Source organism: Manis pentadactyla, chromosome X (assembly GCF_030020395.1).
Source record: "Manis pentadactyla isolate mManPen7 chromosome X, mManPen7.hap1, whole genome shotgun sequence".
NCBI classification, from domain to species: domain Eukaryota; kingdom Metazoa; phylum Chordata; class Mammalia; order Pholidota; family Manidae; genus Manis; species Manis pentadactyla.
The window spans coordinates 12416193-12437505 of record NC_080038.1 but is presented as its reverse complement, the minus strand read 5'-3'; the positions used below and the strand labels follow the sequence as shown (position 1 = coordinate 12437505).

The 21313-nt window shown below is 47.0% G+C and overlaps 1 protein-coding gene across 1 annotated transcript in view; it reads right to left on the bottom strand.

The window, feature by feature from the left end:
- NHS (NHS actin remodeling regulator) overlaps nt 1–20699 on the bottom strand; it is a 327678-nt gene extending 306979 nt beyond the window's left edge. Inside the window, exon 1 of the mRNA XM_057495960.1 lies at nt 19645–20699. Within this exon, the coding sequence (XP_057351943.1) occupies nt 19645–20167 (523 nt within the window). The 5' untranslated portion in view covers nt 20168–20699. The remainder of the gene's footprint in view (nt 1–19644) is intronic.
- Between the last annotated feature and the right edge of the window lie 614 nt (nt 20700–21313).

Below are 21313 nucleotides of genomic sequence, written 5' to 3'. Positions count from 1 at the left end.
CCCCAAGTCTGAACTGCTCCTGTGTCTTGCTTTGACCAGACCCAAGCCTAGGCCTCAAGAGGATAGGCACTCTTCCTTGTTCTGTTGGAATCCTGATGATGGTGAGAGATTCTAGACTCAGTTACATGATTATTCCAGCAAATACCAGCCATCCCTCAGATGTAAGGCCATCTCAGACCAGCCAGTTTTCTGGTAATTTGCCAACTGAATAGCAACTCATCACCAACATGAGTGAGCCTGGTTGAGAACAGAAGACCCACCCGGCTGATTCTAGCCCAAATGGCCAACTCATAAAATTATGAGTTAAATAAATAGTGGTTGTTTTAAGCCACTGAGTTTGAGGGTTGTTACACAGCAAGAGCTAACTGATACAGAGGTTATGCCCACATAAATTAGAAGATCAGGTCTTATTTCTGGGTTGTGAACTAACCAATTTTACAACCTTGAGAAAATTAGTTTGCCTTTGGGGGCCTCAATTTTTAAACCAGAGACACAAGGAAAGATGGTGGATTGGTCTGGTACTCCACAAATATCATTAAGCAGACAAGGCCTTTCCTCAAATGATACTCTACAAGGAACCTAAATATAGGAAAGAGATGAAAAGGGACCTGTTCCGATTCTCAAGGAAGCTAAACCCCATCTGTTCAGATTTCCTCTCACTCCTCCTTCCCACTCCCACCTCCACTCCCTGGAATGGCACCCCAGCAAACTGTGCAGAAATCCTGGAAAGCGTTGTGCCATTCAGTTTTTCTAAGGCTTCTTTCAGGCTAACATTTCATGATTCTAGGCCTGAAGGGCAGTCTTGGTTTTGCATGAATCAAGCCAGGCTGGCCTCTCTGGCAGCACTGCCCACACTGTGTAGTAATTCACTGTTTATTTGTCTGTCTGCTCCACCAGACTAAGAGCAACTCAACTACACAGACTGCTCCTCCTCCTTTTGGACTTCTTCCCCCCTCCCCGACCCCAGCGATTGCCACATGCCTCTCAACACAAAGCATCGAGTCAAGAAATACCACGGAAGGTGGATGCTTGGATAAATGGATAAATGGATGGATGGATGGATGGATGGATGGATGAACAAATAACCACATGAATGGAAAATTACTGGATATCAATGAACAAATAAAGGAGCACAGGAATAGCTTGGATATGTTATTCACAATGTTTCAAAGTCAGAATGAATTTTGAGCCTTCTTCAGCAGAAGCGTTTGTGGGATTACTCAGCAAAAAGTCCCGAACAACAGTAACTAAATTAGTATATCTTGGAAAGCAACCCCCGTTATTTTCTCAGATTTCTTACCATTAATTCCTTTCAAGGGCAGGAAGCTTCTCTCCCTGCTCCTACCCTGACAGTGCCAGCCAGTCCCTCACCAGCTCCAACCCAATGGATCGCCCTCCCCATTCCTGGCAGTTGGCACATGTGCCCAAAGACTTATATGGGTTTTACATAAATAGAACTTTCTACAGAAATCTCTGCCCCACTTGTCCACCAATGGTTTTCCCAGAGAAGAGCCAGGATAAACACAGTTGATAGGCCACCCCCCTTGCTTGTGTGGCCGTGATGGGGGTGGGGCTCCTGGGGCCCTTCTGCAGATTTCCAGCTCCTGCTGAGAGCAGGAAGCCCATGGGGAAGTGCACTGGCTCAGACCAGGGATGCTCCCTGTCCTTTAAAGCTTCTGCTTCTGGCTCTAAGTTTTTAATGACCACCTTCCATTTAAAATCATCTTTAGCTTTAAAGGAGGCTAACTTTGACAGTACTGCAAGCCAAGATAATCTGGCCAGAAAACTGTCTGATGAATTTAGTATCCTTATTTTTTTCTTTTATGTGGGGGGTGAGCATGAAAAAAATGCAGTCTGGAACAAAAATAGGAATAAATCCCAGAAAACTGATGCCACATCACTACGGTAAAACAGTAAGTAGAGATGTTTGGTGATCTTTTGAGTTCAAAGAGATAAGGTCATGTTTCATCTTCTTGTTATTCTATTATTTAAACTGTCTGTCTCAATGGCTCTATTTTTCCTGCCATAATGTTCTTTAAGGTTCCCAGGACACTCTGAATGCCCAATAATTATGGAGTAAAGTAGCCACCTTACACAATCAGTACCTTCCTAAAAAATTGCAGGGTATCAATTTATTTTTAAATGGAATCACTATGTCATTTTAAAACTTTCATTAGCCTTTTTTATTACATAAGCAACATGGAGAAACAAAAAGGACTCCCCTTCTCAAGAAAAAATAGTTACCCATAGTCCCATCTGCCAAAGATAAGCATGGTAACACTCTAGGGTAGGGTTTTCCAACTGTGGCTTGTAGTCCATTAGGAGATCATGGAATCAACTTTGAGTCACCATTAGCATCTTAAAAAATGAAACAGAAAAAAGAAGATGAATAGAAATGGAGTAACATAACATAGGGTAGGGAAGGGAAGGTAGGATAAGACTCTATAGCAAAGAAAAGAAAAATAAATATAATTCATCACATATAGAAAAGTTAACTATTATTAATAAAACTATTGTTTCAGCTATATGCATCTACCGGCCACAAATGTAAAATGTATTTCTCACTATGGAACATGATCAAAACATGTTTTAAAAATACTGATTTGGTATGTATCCTTCCAGAAAGTTTTTTCCCTATATTCCTACATGTTCTTAATAAACATGCAGTAATCTACAGAATATTTGGTAGCAAGTCTTTTAAACTTTGGAATATATCACAAACATATTTCGGAGTTAAGAAACATCCATGTGTATCATTTTAATGAAAGTAGAAGATTTCACTGTACAAATGTGGTTTGTTCAATTTTCTATTGTTAATCATTTAGGATATTTCTTAATTATAAGCAACTCTGAAGCATCTAGGCATTCTTTTATTTTACTTTTCCAATTATTTTCTTAGGTTAAACTCTGAAGTGAAATCTTAGATTAAATTCTGAAGAAAAATCTGGCATTCAGTTTTTTTGTGTATTAATTTTGTAAAACCCAACTGTCTACCAGAAAATGCATGCCAATTCTACACTTCTATTGGCAGTGTCTGAAAATTATACCAGTTCACACTCCCAGCAGCAGTGTCTGAAAGTACCCTATGCCACCCACCCTCGTTCCTTCCCCAAACTGGACCATTGTCATTTTTCCATTTTGGCTTACGTGAACACATTTTTTTTTAATGGCAAATTATTTTAAGTTGGGTTGAGTGATTATCTGAATTGAGGTCACCCATAGTTAATTTACATGAGCCTTCAAGCAACACTATAGAATACACAAGGGCGACCACTGAGCCAGGAAAGAACCCTGGGCGTCCACGTGGTGAGTCTTTTAGGTTTAGCTCGTCAAGTCCTTGATATAGAAAATGACTCCTGCTACAGCAAATGGCTTATTTTATACAATCAGTATGTCCCCCAAAACAATCCAGTTACAACTGAACTAATTAGTTACAGCCAGCTATGCCAGCACCGCCTGGCATAATCACACAGGCTAACATCTAACTAGCCATATGCCTGGGCCAGACATGCAGTAGGTACTCCATGGTTCATGGCCCTTCCTTTCTCGAGGTCCTAACCTAGCCCTTCTCAGCACCCAAGGACCCACAAGGACAATGCCCTCGTGTCTCATTTTTCTGCCTTGGTTTCCCCATATCATAAGCCAGGAGGCAGAAGGCTATCCGGAGGCCACAAAGTAGGAGTGGTGGGGGGAACCGTGTGAGCACAGAGGGGCTGCTAGCACAGAGGTGGGCCGAGCACCGAAACCACATTTGAGTCCTGGGTTCCAATTTTAACTAGCAGACCCTCTGTCCTCTCATCTATCAAAAAAATATCAGAAGATCTCCATCATAGAATTTGGGGGGCTTGTAAAATATCTAGCAGAAAGTAGTCACACAATAAATGTGAGCTGTGTGTATGTGTGAATTTGCTCACTGTCCACCCCAACGTGTTGAGAAGAGTCCCCCTGATCACACTCAGTCATCTAAGATGACAGCCAGCCATCTTCCACAGACCGGTGGCAGGATAAGCTCCAGGAAAAAGCCAGAGGGGTGAAGAAGAGCATGTGTGCCATGATCCCAGCTATGCCCTACAGAAGAGAAAGACTACTTGGGGCAAGCAGTGGACTTACCCAGCTCCTCAGAGTAAGTCTGGAGTTTTCAAAGCCTCTTATTCTGCATAAAGCTCTTCTGCATTTCATATCTGTTGAGAAGAAACACGTATCCTCTCTCTGCCCAAACCCCACCTTCAATTTCTGCTTCACAGAGCTGTCTCACTAGCTTCCAGGTTTTAAAAATTCAAAGTCAATTACAGAGTCACCTCTACATATGAAGAGAATCTGGGTTAATGGTCCAAAACAGTTCCCTCATGGAAAAATCTGCTCACCTATCCTCTAGTTAGGAAAAGCAATGAAGTGAAGTATGGTAAACCAAACCCTGCGGGAGCCTGTGAGGCTGGGGCCGGGGTGGGGGGCTACACCACTCACTGCGTCCAGGACTTTAAACCACAGAGAAGGAGTCTGAGAAGGTGAGCCTCTGTCACGGTTTGAAAGAAAGTCCTATGGGCAGTTCTTGAATTTGCTTGAGGCCTTTTTAACCCCCCAAGTCCCCAAGGCTCTGTCTAGCCAGGGTTGCTACTTTGTGGATCAGACAGCCAAGGCCCTGAAGGCAGAGCACAGGAATAAACCCTCTCAGGGGAACAGAAAGGCCTCCTGCTCTTCTCTGTCTCTCGCCCCTTCTGAGGAAATGTTCTGCTTTTCCTGGATTTTGCATAAAACCTTGATGGAAGGGGCACTTAGACAAGACAACTCTTGGTAGCACTAAGGCTAACCCAGCCAAGTGACTCGAGAACTCATCACTCGTCTGCCTCCATTCCCTCCCTCGCCTGCAAATCAAAAGGCCCCATAACTGTGCTTTAATTTTAAAAGAGAGGAAAAAGGTCCTTTAGGTAGACCATGTGCCCTCCATTTTAGACAACAAAATTCTGCCAGTAAGGATCAGTGATCATCTTCCCATTACAGCAAAACAAAACAAATCTTTTGCTTCGTCTAGAAGTCAAGGGACAAGGAATATGACACAGCCAGTGTCACAGCCTTGAGGTGCCTTATTGAGGGAGAAAGCCCTGTAAAACTGCAAATCAGGGGAGTTCTTACCCAACAGAACATACAGTAGGTATGTTCACCACAAGGCAGGAACTAGGATGTTCATAGCGCCATTATTCAAAATAGCCAAAACTGAAAATTATCGCAATGCTCATCAACAGGAGAACGGACGACATTTCCATAGGAGGGACTATCATACATCAATGAAAATAAATGACCTACAGCTACATGCATCACCATGAATGGGTCACATAAACATAATTTTGAGCAAAAAAAGAAAATCCAAATGTAAAAAAGCATATGTTGTATGACTCAAAAAGAAGCCAAAGTAATGTATGCTCTTAGAAGTCAGGATAACGGCTGCCCTCAGGAAGGCATGACTGGATGGAACACTGGCAGGATTTCTAGAAGGCTGCAAGTGTTGTCTCCTGTTCCTGGTGCAGGTTAGAGAGGTGTGTTCAATTTGTAAAAATTCATTGAACCATATATACTTATGATCTGTATACATTCCTATAGTTGTCTTATAATTAGATCTTAAAAGTTTTACAAATATACGTATATCACTTACATATGGAGAGAGAGAGGGATAATTCTTTGGGTTCCAGACAGCAACAGTTCTCTAAAACTGAAACTCTGTTAACACGTTTTTATTTCCATTTGCTTACTTGAGGAAAGCGCCACACCATTCTGGTCACACACACAAACTTTTCATGTCTCTCAGAAAAAGACCCTACAGTCTCATGCCTCTATTGTTCAATGAAAAACCATCAGGTACTTCGGGGCACTTGCACCATCTGTGCATTCTCTGGAAAACAAGTCCTTTTCCTCCCTGCACTGTACCTCTGTGTTAGTAAGGCAAGCTAATTGCTGTATCAAACATCCCCTTTGCTTCACAATAAGAGTTTACTCCTCCAGCTGCAGACAGCCATTCATGTGGTGATTCAGGGACCCAGGCTCCTTCCAGCTGGTGGCCCTACCATTCCTTTGGGCCTTGTGTCCTCTGCTGAACCCTCTGCCTACAGCCAGCAGAGTGGGGAAGACATAAATTGCACAGGAATGTGTAGGAGCTTTTATATGCCCATCCCAGAGTGGAGGAATTATCCCTCTCACATACCCCTGGACAGACTTGGTCACATGGTCCCACCTAACTGCAAGGGAGGCTGGGAAATGTAGCCTAGCGACGTGCCCAGGAGGAAAAGGGAATGGGTTGGTGAACACGGTAGGCAGTCTCTGCATGGTCTGTCCAGATCTGTCATCTCTCTTCTGTTAGCTGTTCCATGCCTGATGTCTGATTACAATGACCAGAAGACAAAGCCCTGGGCATGTCATTATGGGAGAAGATACAGACGGTCACAGAGAATGAGGGCATGGCAGTCTGACCCAACACTGCTTCTGCAATGACACACATCCTCAGCCAAGTCTCCCCCACCATCAGTAGAGGTCCACAGCCCCCAGGAATGAGGCCATAATGGCAGCCAGATGCTAAGTTGTTCTCACAGTGCTCTACAATATGAGTCAGGTCAGCCAAGCCAGAAGGCGGGATGGCACCCTCCTGTCCTCACTTTCACCATACACCCAGCTGGCCGAAAATTTACATGCATTGAGGAGCCACAGGAGCTGGGTTTTATCCATCTTTATGCCTATTTCCTTTACCAGAGGCCCTGATCGTAAGAATGATAAAATAACAAAAATAGTAGCACCAATGGCACCCACGGATAAGACCTTACTAAATATTCTGTGTAGGTGCCACATGCTGCTGGCACTGTCTGTGGATTGATTCCCTTTATCTTCACAATAATTCTATGTGGTGACCACTAACGGCATTCCCGTTTCTCAGATAAGGAAACTAAGGCAGAGAAACTAAGAATTTGTCCAAGGTCGCACAGCTGGCAAGTGTGAAACAGAGAACCAAGTGTCAATGTAGACTTTTACTAGCAAAGGTGACCAGGATTCGGATCGCAGCCTGTGATCACCACAGAAGCCCAGTCCTTTAGGGCACGTGCCTTGAATCTAAGCTTTCTCAAGTGCAGGGCTTGACCCAACCAACTGACCAGGCCACAGAAAAAGGGACAGAACAACTTGGACAGAAAGCCAAGTACAACCTGAAAAGTAAACAAGGGTGTCTTTTCGATTGTTTAATTTTCCTTCTTACTCAACAGCCATTAAAATCCTTTGAAATGGCAAATTAATCAAGAAAACTTTAAAGGGCTTTAAATTTACATTGACCAGCCAATACTTTTGATAGACTGCCCCACTCATTGTCTTTACTCAAATCTATTTGAGAGTGGATCCCATGTCTCTCTCACTCTCAATTTCCGCCCTGTCACCAGCCTGAGATTCGCTGCTCTTAGAATATCTTAGAATATGGAGCAAGGGGTTCACGTAAAGCCACACAAACACAACCTTACGCAATATATTTTTTCTTCGTGCAATTGGATTGGTTTTAATTAGCCAAGGCTAAAACTTTGCCAGATGAGCACTAGTGACATCTGATACCCGAGCAGGGTTCCAACATCTCTTCCCGCACATCGAAGGCATTTTACCCAGACGAGACTTAGAAAACCTTCCAGGGCATCCTTCCCGTGGCTCTTCTGGGTTTGCATGCTTTCTCCCACATTGCCCCCAAACTCTGAAGCTTCTGTCTCTCCTGTTCGTGAAGCAGAAAGCCCATGGCTTCTTGAATGGGAAGGGATTTCGGCACATTTCCCCCCTCAAGTTGATGGCTGAAGTCCAACTGTTTGATAAACACGTGCCATCTTGCAAGGCAAGCACTTTGGAACTGAGGGGGAGCCGGCGGAGGCAGCAGAACTCTGAGGTGAGATTAAAAAGGGAAATACAGCCTTACTCACATTATTAAAATGTAAATACAGGCTTGAGGAATTGAGTCCAGATGCATGCTGGAGAGAAACACAAATATTGATATTACATTCTAATGAACATTATGGCTCACTGCTGTCATCCTTCATCCTAGTAGCTCTTCCTTCTCTTAGATGTCTAGTATTAAAAATCAAGAGTAGCTCAACTGTAGAATAGGGCATTTTATTTCACAAATGCAAATGCACTTAGCTAGAATACTTAGAAATCAAATTTTAAAGAACTTTCTCCATCCTCCATCCAGGCTTCAAGCACCAGCATACACAGGTACAAATCAGTACTCCCTGTTCCTTAGAAATCTGCCTAAGTTCGTTTTCCTTTTTCATGTCTTTTTAAATGTTGTTTTAGATTTATCTTAGAAAAACTCCTACTTCTAAGTTAATCCTGGGGCCTCTGAGGCCACATTCTCATCCTTGTCCCAAACCAGGTCCTCCCTATAGCTCGCTGTCATAAATACATCTTTAATGACACCAAGATGTCATAAACAGCCAGCACCATCAGATCAAAGAGAGGCAACTCCACTAGTCCACCTGGTCTTGGGAATGTTGCACATGGAATTGCTAGTTCTTAGTCTGATGCTACTGGAGAGCCCAAAAGCCCCTGTGCAATCATTTTTTACCATGCTCATATTCATACAATGGGCCCAGTAGGGGCCAGTACAAGGGGACCCAAGTTCAAATACAGCTTTCCTACCTCAGAAGAGCATTGTCTATCTGGAGGGTGGAAATTGTCTCTGTCTTAACAGGGCTGCGGGCTGCACAGGTGAATACAGCTGGTAAACCTCATCAAAATAAACACAAGATATGTACATTTCAACCATATGGAAATTATACCTTGATTTTCTAAAATAGAGTGTTAGTTAGGACACCTTTAAAATTCTCCCCAAACAACGAAGATGAACCAATAAGACTCTAGGAGAAGTGCCTCCTTCCTCAGCATTCAGAAGTGGCATTACAAAAATGCACTCAACATGTGTCTGCTCTTACTCCTCCTACACGGAGCACAACACACAGTGTCCTTTGGAGCGAGCCTGGCCGGGAAGAGAGAAGACGGGCTTTCCTTTCTCTTTCAATTTTATGCCCTTCTCTACGGGCTGAACTGTCCAGCCCTAAACATGAAACAAAAAACATCAGCAGCTCCAAGTCGGATCTGACCACTCATTCCTTCCACCAAACCACGCTGTGTCTCACGGGATCACTGCAACAGCCTCCTACTGGGTCTCCCTGCTTGTAGCCCTGCCTCTCCCACAGTCTCTTTGCAACATAATAGGCAAAGTGATTCTTTTAAACTCTAAGCCAGTATGCCACTCCTATGGTTAAAACCCTCCCATACATTCCTGCTTCACTCAGACTAAAAGGTAAAGTCCTTGCAATGGCCCGCCAGACGCCGCCTGAGCGGCCCCAAGCCCTGGTTCCCTGCCTCCTCTGCTCCCAGTCTCCTCCTTGCTCACTCCACATCCTCCCCACTGGCCTCCCTGCCATCCCTCCATCCCGCTAGGTACGCCCCCACCCCAGGGCCTTTGCACACTTGCTGGGACACTCTTCCTCCAGCTATCTACATTAACAATTCCCTCAGCTCTTTCCAGTCTTCATTCAAATGTTGCTTCCTCAATGAGTCCCACCTGATACCCCATTTAAAATGGCAACCCCACCACAATCCTCTGGTCCACCTTCACCCTGCTCTGGTTTCATTTTGCTCATAACGGCTACTGCCTCCTAACAAGCTCTGTAATCTCCTTAAATGTATTATGTTTGCTGTCTCTGGTTTGTCTCTCTCCACTGCAAGCTCTTTGGTAACTTTTTGTTTACTGAAAGTCAAGCGCCTAGAAGCCTGGCGTATGATAAGTGAATTCATCTGGATGATAAGATTATTGGTCAATTTTATTTTATTTGTATACTTCTCTGCATAACAAAAAGATATGACAGAGAACATAGAAATCTTAATAGTCATCTGACCATGCAGAGGGACACGGCATTGCCTGGTCAGCTGGCTCTTTCGAAACCCCAACCCAGCATTTCACAGATTCAGGCACAGGTTTTCACCTACTCGGAAAAAAAATAACACACGCCTCCCACTCCACAAGATCCAAGTATAGTACCAAAAAAATAACAGCCAGTAATTACCAGGGGTCACCAAGTGCCAGGCAGTTCTCAGTGCCTGCACACCTCAACTCCTTCAGTCCCATCAACAACCTGATGTACTAGGTACTGTTTTTTATCTCCATCCCACAATAGACAAAGAAAAAAAATATTTTGTAAGTTGTCCAAAGACATACAGCTCTGAAGTGGTAGAGCTGAGATCTGAACCCATGCGGTCTGACTTCAGTATCCACACATTTAACCATGTACTTGCTTGCTTCCCAACAATTAGATAAACCAGACACAGTTGCCAACCTTACTTGAACTGAGCCTAAGCAAATTCCGAAGGTCATAAATTCCAAATCTTTCCTTCAGGTGCAGAGATCAAGGACCTATAGTTCTTGCCAGGTATCCTAAAAGAAAGGTAGAGACAAGCACACGGATTCTCTGCCTTTTACAAACCAGGCACTTTAGAGTCAAAGAAAGGGACTCTAGGACCCAGAGAATCCTCTTGCAGCCCAACATTGCGGTCATTCTATGGCCAAAGCAGATTCCCCAAAATGAACTCTTTATCCATTACATACAAGGAAATTTAAACGGCCCCTCTGATGGCTGTGAGTGAGTCCAGTTTGAGCCAGACTAACCTCATTTCCCTTTCGAGTAGGATTATTAGACTAGGGGATCAAAGGAATGCTATAGACACATGGTATCTTGAATTCAGCAAGCCATTTGACAATTGCTCATGATGATAGATCCTGTGGGCAAGGTGAAGAAATGCGGTTTGAACGGGAAGGTGGGGGGTGCCTTCGTGACTGCTGCAACAATGGTATCCAAGGAATGCTGATTTATAGACATCAGCGTGGAGGAACGTTGCTGGTACTGCCTGCCAATGGACCCTGGCCTTTAGTCCATCTGAACAATATTTTATCAAAGACATGGGTGATGCGCTAGAATCTTGTTTATGTCTGCAGAGAACAAAATGCTGTGGGCAGTAGCTGACACATTGAATCAAAATTTTAAACCATCAACACTGATTGGAAATGAAAGCCCAAAGCAAGCAAGATTCAATTTAACAGAGACAATGGGGGAGTCCTGTGAAATTAAGTTCAAGGTACCAAATGCACCAATAGAACAGATGAAACCTGTGTCAAAGAACTGCTGCGATAAAGGAAAGGAGTTTGTGGGTCCTGAGAGCAACCGTGCCCAACAGTGTTGTGCAATGGTTAAAACAAGGGCCATCTTAGTCCTAGTGGAGCATTCAAATGAAGAAAGGAATGGGGCCGTTCCTGCTCTGCACCTGTGGCAGGGGGCAACCAGAGTGGGAGGGGACAGGGAACTTGGCATTAAGAGGCCTGGGTGGGGGAACTGAAGTTGTTTTACCTGGGATGAAGAAAGTTTAGAAGGGACCATAACACTAATGTCTTAGACACCTAGAGGATGTCCTGGAAGAGAGATTATAAGCGGAGTCCCTATGACACTAGACACCAGCACTAGAACTAAAAGGTAGGCATTACAAAAAGACAGATTTAGTCTCAGTGTAGATAAGGACTGTTTGAGAATGGAAACTATCCAGCAAAAAGCTGGGGTGGGCATGGCCACTTCCCACTCCCAGGAGTCTCAGCTGGGCAGGGAAACCAGACAGGCTGTCGTTTAGGACATCTTAACAAAGAGTTCCACCCTGGGTGGGAGGTTGGGTTTGATGGGTGCTAAGGTCTTCCCCAACTTTAAGAGCCCAAGAGTCTCCAGCTCCGGTTAAATTCATTTTATTCTTGGTTAATTTCCCTTTGAAGGCCTTAGACACTTTATAATTAACTAATTTTTTGGCATATGGAATACCCAGGTCCTCAGATGCCTCCTTCAGTACACCCAAACCTTCTCACATCCATTAGTGGACTGAGGCACGGACATTAATGTCCGAAACAAAAACTGACCCTACCTATCCTAGTTATTCACAAAGATGGGCTTGCAGTCTGGTAGGAGGCCTCTCCAAAACCTTGTTTCAACAAATTTAGACCACAGAATGAGCGCTTTACATTCAGAAACCGTTCGTACCTCATTGGGTTTTTTTTACTTTCATTTATCATCAAAATGGGATTCCTGAGGGATTTTTGATGCAAAAAGAATATTTGTGATTGATGGCTTATTCCAGCCATATTCTTCCCATGATTTTTTTTTACAGACTGTCCTGCAAAATCTCATGTTCCACTATTTTTTTAAGACAGTGAAAAGGAACTGAGCTGTGAAAACAAAATTCCAACTACATTTCAAATTGTCTTTGTCCCTAAATTTTCAAAGCAGTGTAGGAAGTCAATGAATCCTTAAGACTGCTGGTCTAACTTGGGACAATAGGCGAGATTTTATACACCATTGCAATTTAAAGGTAATATCCATTAAAGGTAGACTAGAAGCTCTGAGACAGAAGATGCTTTTGAGAGCTTATGTGGAATTTGCACTTTCCTGATGACATTGTGTGGAAAAGGCCTCAACAAACAGGAAGAAAGAACATCTGTATTGTTACCATTTAGCAATCCCAGTCCAACAAAATCTCAAGGATTTCCTAGGTAAAGTAGTTTGGTAGTTTTGACTTAAAAGCCCAGTCCAGTACAACAAGAAAAGTCTAGAAAGAAATGTGTTGCTGTTACTGGTTATGAGGAAATTACAAGCATGAATTATTAACCTTTGAAAGATTGCTTTCTTCTCAGTTGTTCTGTGATGGGTTTAAAAGCAGCTTTCAGGGGAGCTGTTTGGCTCTCATAAAGCCTCAGAGAAGCTCACTGAGCAGAGACAAGAGGAAAAGAGCGTGGTTACTAAAATACGCCACGACCACATTTACCAGATGCAAAGGTTTTTGCGAGGGGCAGAACGAACAGAAGGGGAAGGAAAAGGATCATTCCTCTAAAGCAGAATGAACCCACGATTAGCGTCACCGTACCAAGCCAAAATGATCAGTTCACCCAGTGTATTACTGCCTAGTTTCCTTCTGGGTTTAGCAATTTCTGTGTCTGCTCTGGCTGAACTTATGTGTCTCAAATAGAGTTTGAATCTCCTGGGGCGTCACCAACCCCACCGCACAGGACAATAAACAATACTCTCAAGGGCTGGTCAAGGGAACTTTGAGGAACCAACAGGGTGCGTCATCTTTGTAGACTTGTATTCCTTCTGTGCTCCTTCTCACCCCTGATGCACTGAAGTTCTCCTCTAAAGGGTCGTAAGTTATTTCCAGAGCCACCGCAGAACATCTGGGAGGGACAGGGCATGCAGCTAACATAAAAATCCTGGGGGAAATAGTTTAAGGCAAAAGAATGAGAAACATCACTTCTACTACCTCCACTATACTCTTCACCCTAGATTAAACAGATTGTTTTGATCTGGGTTCCCCTAGACCCTATGAGTCCAAGTTCAAGGCCAAGTAGTTTACATGGGTGGTAACCTCAGGAACTACCCACAGGTGAAAGCAAGTGAGGGGGAAAAAGGAAGACAGAAAACACAGAGAATTACCAAATAAGCCCCCCAATATGGGCATCTAGAGCTCAGGCTTCCTGGGGAATCTGATGGAGGGTGTAGAACATGCCTCAGAGTTCTCTCCTCCGAGGACCAAGGAAAAGTTGTAGGCGGGGAGGTGGTGAGCAAGGAATCAGGCTCCACTTCACAAAGCTCTGTCAGCTGAGCATCAAAGAGGTGTAGGAATTAAACAGTGAAATGTTCCAGAAGGAAAGGGAAGTGTACACTCAGGCATGAAGGATAAGAAAGCCTGGCAAGCTGGAGAGCACCTAGTATTCAGTACAACTGGATTAGGGTGCAAGGTGGAAAAGGCAGGGAGGGACAATGGGTAGAAGAGCAAGAGATGAAGCTTGTAGTGGGTAGAATCATACTGAGAAGGGCTTTGATTTTAACATAGTAGTTCCCCTGGATTTGTGCAGCATGCATGGTAGAAAAGTCTAGTGCTTGGGAACATAGCATGTGGACTCAAACCTGGATCCTAATTCTAAGCTCCAGCACTTTCTAGCTGTTGCTACCTGGAGCAAGTTGCTAACTCTCAGTAAAGTAGTAAAATAATAGTACCTCTCTCACAGAGTTATCATAAAGATTGAATGAGGTAATTCATATATAGGTCTTAGCACAGTGCCTGACATAGAGCAGAACTCAATAAATGTTAGCTAAAAACTGTAATCCATCCATTCAATAGATGACAAAGGTGTTGGTACAGTGCAATGGGGAAATTATAGTCTTTTCAGTAAATGGCAATGGATTAATTGTACATTCACATGGAAAAAATTAATCTTGACCCCTACCTCACATCATTTGCAAATATCAGTCCTGTATGAATCATGGATCTAAATAACAAAAGCAAAACAAAAGACTTCTAGAATGTAGCAGAGTATCTTTATGACCTTGTGGTCAGTGAAGAATTTAAGAACAAACCAGAACACAGAAAACATTATAAGGATAAGGACTGATAAAATGGACTACATAAAAATAAAAAGAGTAACTTATACTCACCAAAAGATAACCCTAAGAAAGCGAAAAGGCAAGGCACAGAGTGAGAGAAGGTATTTGCAATTCCTATAGCTCACAAATGACTTGTATCCACAATATATAAAGAATTCCTATAAGACAATAAAAAGGTACAAAGACCCTTATTGAAAAATGAGCAAAGGCCTTGAACAGGTAACTCACAAAAAATATACAAATGGTCAAAAATATATATGAAAGGTGCTCAATCTCACAAGCCATCAGAGAAATGCAAGTCAAAATCACAGTAAGATCATTCTTACCTGCTCACCAGAGTAGCTACAATTAAAAAGATAATACCAGTGTTGGTAAAGATGTGGAGCAACTGGAACTTTCACATACTTCTTGAGGTAAAATTGATAAAACCAGTTTAGAAAACTGTCAGGCAGTAACTACTGAAATCAAACATACCCATCCCCTTTGGTCCAGCAATTCTAGTTTTAGATATATACCAAACATGTGTGAATACACAAGCTCATCAAAAGGCATGTAGAAAAAGTGTATGGCCATAGACTTACACTGGCAACAGCTCAAACCTCCATCATCAAAAGGGATCAACAAATTGTGGCGTATGCACACAATGCACTTTTATTCAGCAGTGAGAATGAACAATCTACTGTATATGCAACAACATGGACGAATCTTACAAACATGTTGGGTGAACAATGCTAGTCAGTAAAAAGCATACACTACATGACTCCACTTACAGAAAGTTCAAAAACAGGAAAATTTAATTAATGGAGGTGGAAATCAGAATAGCAGTTACCTTTGGGGAGGGATAGTGATCAGTAAAGGGCCAGCAGGGAGTGTTTCAGGATAATGTTTTATTTCTTGATCTGGCTGATGGTTACATCAGTTGTTCACTGTGTAAAAATGAACCAAGCTGTACATTTATGGTCTGTGTACTTATCTGTAAGAATGCAAATTTCAATATGAAATTTACTTTAAAATGCAGTAGATAAATATAATCAACAGCAACTGAAAAGTCAATGACATTAAAAGATCTAAGAATGAATAGCTTGGGCTTGAGGCCCACGAAATAATTACAAGGTCTCAGGTTTTAGTGACTGAAAAGCTGGACCTACTTCAAAAATCTCAGAAGGCTGAGATTATGACCATAAATCTCAGAAGGCTCCCAACAGTCAGGTAACATCGCTACATCTCCTTACCGCATCCACGTTCCCACCCTGAGACAACGTTAATACCTTACCGGCTCTCCTCACATTACCAAGCCCCTCTCAGCTGACGGCCTCCCCACCTACCTCACAGAGCAAACAGATGTCACTGCGTAAGAAGAGCCCATCCTGCCACCACCGGTTCGCCAGCCCGCCAGCCCCTCTGCCCAGACCTCTGTTATCCCTCTAGTGGTCACGGATGAAAGGGTGCTCGGATCCCTTCCCCGCTCAGCTTCTCAAGGACTTCCCCTAATCATCCAGATCATTCCCCAACATCAATTTTCCCCTCTCCATGGAGTCTAAATCTGCCTAAACCTCAACACCTTTTAAGAACATCTCCCTTGACACTGTATTCCCCTCCAGCCACTGTTCCATTTCTCCACTGCCTTCAGAGCATCTCCCCTTCCATCCCTCCTCTTCTCTCTTCATTCCTGTGTACCTGGCCTTTATCTCCACCCCTCCACTTAAATGGCACCTATCAAGGCCACTAATTGCTTATGAATTACCAGCCTCAATGGTCTCATTTCAGGCTCATCTTACTCTCAGAAGCATTTGACTGAGTTGACTTCTCCTCCATTCCGGGTTCCCATCTTACCACACTCACCTGGCTTTCCTTCCAGCTTGCGGGCTGCTCTTCCTCAGCCTTTCTCCTCTACTAAACTTCCAAAGTTGGAGGGCGCTCAGCTAAGCCCTGGCCCCCTGGTCTTTACTATCTACACTGGTCCTGGTTCCAAGGCTTCACATACCATCTCTACTCTTTTTGCCTCACATTTACATCTCCAGCCTGGACCTCTCTCTTGAGTTCTGAACTCACACATCTAATTGTCTAAGACGTAAGGCATCTCCAGTTAACATGGCACAAAGAGAAAACGACTGAGTCCACCCCCCCCTCAATAAAATATCCACTAGTTTTACCCATTTCTTTGGGTTGTTTAGACCAAAAAAACTAGGAATCATCCATAGTTCTTTTTCCTCCCACACCCTGTGCCCAATGCATTTAGTAAGACCTGTTAATTCTATTTCCAAAGTGAATTCAGAATCCCACCGCTTCTCACTGTTTCCAGAACTACCTCCTTCATCCCGGCCACCACCACCAATCACACCGCCTAACTCGTCTACCAGCCTCCCGAGTGACTTCACTGCAGTGTATGTCAGATCACGTCACCCCTGCAAAAACCACCCCAGCCTGTGTCAGGGTAACAGGAAGCAGCCATCCAAGGACGAAGCATGAAGACTGCACGGGGACAGGTGATCTGGGTGGGAAGGCTACATAGGGAGTATAGAAGGCACCCCAGACACCTTCAAAGAAGGACAAAAGGGAACATGAGTTACTTCTAGGCATCCTCTTCCTTTGAAATTCCCCTAGGCCTGGAGCAATGCTAAAGGGAGATGCATAATGTAGCAGATGCCACTGGCACTTCACCCAGTGCCCTTCTTCCTTCCCCAGCGAAGCCCCGCAGATAGTCCTGTACACACCACAGGCTTTCTGCTTCTCTATGCTTGGCCTGGGAGCATGTTGAGCCCACCCATGGGTTGGAGTCCAGGAGCCAGGAGTTCATACTCTCCAGGTGCTACTTTCTATCAGTGAGGGGTGGAAGTTGGTGGATAAACACTCCAGATTCCTCACTCCTCAGTGGAACACTTCTGAGGTGTGTGCTGGATAGAACCAGGTTGCCCACAGTGGTAACCAGCTCACAACCAGGCTCCCTTCCCTGAGCCACCTCCCCACTCCCTCCCTGTGTTTCCTGGGATCCCCCCTCAAATAAACTACTAGCACAGAAATTCCTGTCTCTGCCTCTGTATGCTGGGAAACCCAAACTAAGACATACAACATTGTGCTTTTCCTCCCAAGGGCAATGCCTTTTATGACATCAAACAAGAACAACGCCATCCTAAATTTATATGGACGAGAGAAGAGAGGTCTGGACACAGAGCGTGGAGATAACGTTTTAGAAAAAATTTAAAAATTATAGGAGTTGTTAAGTCCAACCCTGGGTATTATATTACCCCCATCTTAATTTATTCGTGTATAAACACACAGCGAATATAATATATTCATTAATTGTATGCACACACTAAAAATCCTCTTTTCTCCATTAATCATTAATTTATAGTCCAAACGGTTAAAAGGACTTGAAAGGACTGTGTTAAATTTCAACTTTGTAATTGCCCACTGCTGCCTGTAAAGAGGGGAGAAGAGGACACATTTTACTCCCGCACTGAATTTCACCTGCATGAAATCTAATTTAGAGAGAGAGAGGGAGGGAGGAGGAGGTAGGGAGAAAAATGTATGCACCACTCGACAGTCTGCAAAACTTCCCTCCAGTTCTTTTGAAGTGAAATCACCACTCGCCCTGACCACACTCTGCAGCTATCAGCGCCGTTGAAAGCGGACGGCCTGCCCCTGCTGTGTGGTTTGGGGTAAAAAGGAGGCAGGATTAAAGCGCTCATTTCAAGTCCCTAAAGTAAAATACGACTTGGCCTACGGCAGTCCTAATTCTTTCCAGAACTCATCCCCGGAATTGCCCTTTTAAACAACCAGTCACTAACCCAACTCTGGGTCTTTTATAGCTGGGAAAGCCGATCGTACACATCATTTATTCATTACGCTTATTATTACTGTTATTGCAGAAAAGCAGCGAATTCCCAGGGCGGGTTTTTTTGAGGGGGGGGCGGGGGAATGAGCGAGCAGGGAGGCGGGTGAGCGAGGAGGCTGGGCCGGGTTGCAGGGCAGAGGTGCCCGGAAATCCCCGGGAAGCATGCCGCGGGAGCGCCCCTCCCGGCCTGCTCCGTGGCCACCGCGCACCGGCGCAGCTGCTGCAGCAACCGGGGAAGCTTATTATGTAAGTCAGAGCAGCTGACATCACCTTTTCGCCGCGAGCGCGGCGAGCGCCGCTGCCGGACTAGGCGCCAAGGACCCGGGCGCCGGCCTAGGGCCCCCGCCCACCGTCGGATCCTTCCTATTCCGCCGCCGCCAGATTTGGCCTACTGTGCACAGGGCGACCCTCCTGAGCACCTCTCGGAGAACAGACGACACAGAATGACGTTTAGTGGGGGTCCTAGGGTGTCGCAGGAGTGAAGTTAACGGGCAGCAAAGATGCCCAGGGGTCTTCCACATACGGATGGGTTTGGGCGACTGTACACGGGTCGGTGGGCTTGGAGGGGGGACACGCCTTCGGGATCCTCGGAGGGCAGATGGCACAGAGATCCATTTAGTAGAAACCCTGTGTTTTGGGCAGAAAAGATTCCCAGGGGTCTCATGGACCTCCCCTGGGCCCCGAACACTCCTCCCTCCACGCCTGTCCCCGCGGCTCCTCTGGGCCACCAGGCTGGAGCAGAGCGCTACTGAGTTTACTCCAGGAGGTGACCAGCGCCGCGCTACGTCGCACGCGAGCGCAAGGCACAAGTTCGGGACTCGGCGCAGCCGCTGAGGTCACAGTAAGAGTGACAAAACCGCCAGGGCGTTGCAGAAACCCTAAAAGGACACTCACTATTCCTCGAGCGGCCCAAGCAAGCGTGGGGTAGGGGGCCTATAGGGCTTGGGGCTGGGCTGCTGGAAACCACATAAGTTGCACCAACCCCCTGCTCCGGGGGAAGGCGAGCCCGGGAGCTGAATGACAAACCCCTCTGCCTCCGGTGTCCCCATAACGCTCCCTCTCAGCCGGCGGCTGCCTGCGAGTTCCGAGACAGCCCCTTTAACTTTCTCCCCTCCCTGTCTGCATCCTTGCATCGGGTTCCAGCCCGAACGCTCAGCACCTGAGGACTGGGGTAGGTCCCTGGGAGGGGAGGGGTGGGGAGGTAGGAGTAAGGTGCCAGCTGCAGCGGGCGCGGCGCCGCCGAGGGGCTGGGATTGCGGCGACCGGGGAGGGCGCGAGGGTGCGGCGCGGCAGCGGAGCGCCTGGAGGGCGGACGGCGCGGGTACTCACGCACTGCCTCCTGCTTGGGGTCCAGCGTGCCGAGGACGCGCTGCACGCCGCCGAGCTTGCCCTGCAGCGCCCAGACGCGGCGGTGGGTGAGCTGGATGTCGTTCTCGAGCTCCTGGAAGAGGCTGCACGCGTGCCGGGCCACGTCCGAAAGCTGCCGGAGGACGCGGGCCAGCGCGGCGTTGCTGACCGCGCACAGGTCCAGCATGAGCAGAACGGCCGCGGCCGCCGCCGAGGACGCTTCGCCAGCCGCGGCCGCCGCCTCCGCGACCTCCGCCGCGCTGTCCTCGCCCTCCGCGAGCGCCTCTCCGTGCGGCGGCGGCTGCGCCTGGTCGGTGGGCGCGGGCAGCTGTGGCGGCGGCCCGGGAGGCGCACGGGGAGGATCCTCCGGCCCCGGCGCCACAGGCGGCTGCAGGGGCGGCGGCGGCTCAGCGCTGCCTCCGTTCGCGTCCTCCGCCGGGCCGGACGCCGGGCGCCGCTGCCGGCACAGCCACTGCGGCTCCACGATCCGCTTGGCGAAAGGCATCCCGCGCAGCCGGGCGGCGACTTTCTGGTCTCCTCAAAGCGCTGCTCGCGACCGGAGAACCGGGCGCGCCCACCTGGGCGGACAGGGGCCAGGAGTCGGGCAAAGGCTCAATCAGCCGGGATACGCAGGGGTCCTCCGCTCACCTGGCCTCCTCCCCTAGCAAATTAATCCACCTGGCCCTCCTCCGGGTATACCTTTCCCTGAGTGGGATGACAAACGCGGGACCCAGAGATCCCGGGGTGCTCCTGGGCTCTCCTCACTTGCTTCCAGCCCGGGTCGGCTGGCTCAGCTCCATCATCATTCCTGCGCTCGCCGCCGCCCGGCCGCCGCCACCGCCACCGCCTATATAAATGGGCGCGTGTGTGCGTGTGCGTGTGTGTGTCTGGGTGGGTGTGAGTGTGTGCGCGCGCCTCACTTTGAAAGTACCCTGGCGCAGGCCTCTCCCCGCGCGCCCCTCGGCCGCTCAGGGGAGCGATTGCGCCCGGGATCTCTCTCCCTCTCTGGGCGGGGAGGTTTCGGAAAGACGCTTTGAAAACCCGGAGAGAGGAATCCGCCTCCAGCCTGGGCGCAGGAGGCGGCGCGGGGGCGACGGGGCGGAGGCAGGGCGGAGGAAGGCTGGGGCGAGGGGGGCGCAGCGCCCTGTGCGGCCGCTGGGAGTCAGTGGTGGCCTCGGCGCGCTGGGCGCATTCCGACGCAGACACTTCCTCGCTTCCAAGGTATTAGGGTCCAGACTGTCAGCGAGGTGGGGGCGGGGAGTCCTCGAATTGGGGTTGGGGGTGTGGGTAGCGAGCGCAAAGGCAGGAGGGTGGGGTAGTGAGGATGCGGCAGATTCGGCGTGTTACAGCAAGTTGCTTCGCCGAATTCCAGCTCTGAGCAAGTCCTTTCGGTTCTTAGCTGAGAAAACGAGGTTGCCCCTCGGAGTGCCCCGGGCTCTGTGAGCACAGTAAGACAGCTGGGGAGGAGGACACGGCGTGGGCGCATCCCAGTACCGCCAGAGTGGCCAGGGTGCTGTTTACACCCTTCTCAGGCATCACTCGGCCGCCTGCGCTGGACCAGGTCTCTACAGCATATCATGAATGAGAAGCAACCCACCCGGGAGGCAAACCCCAGAACGGGGCTTGCAAAACTCATTGACACGTTAGGCGA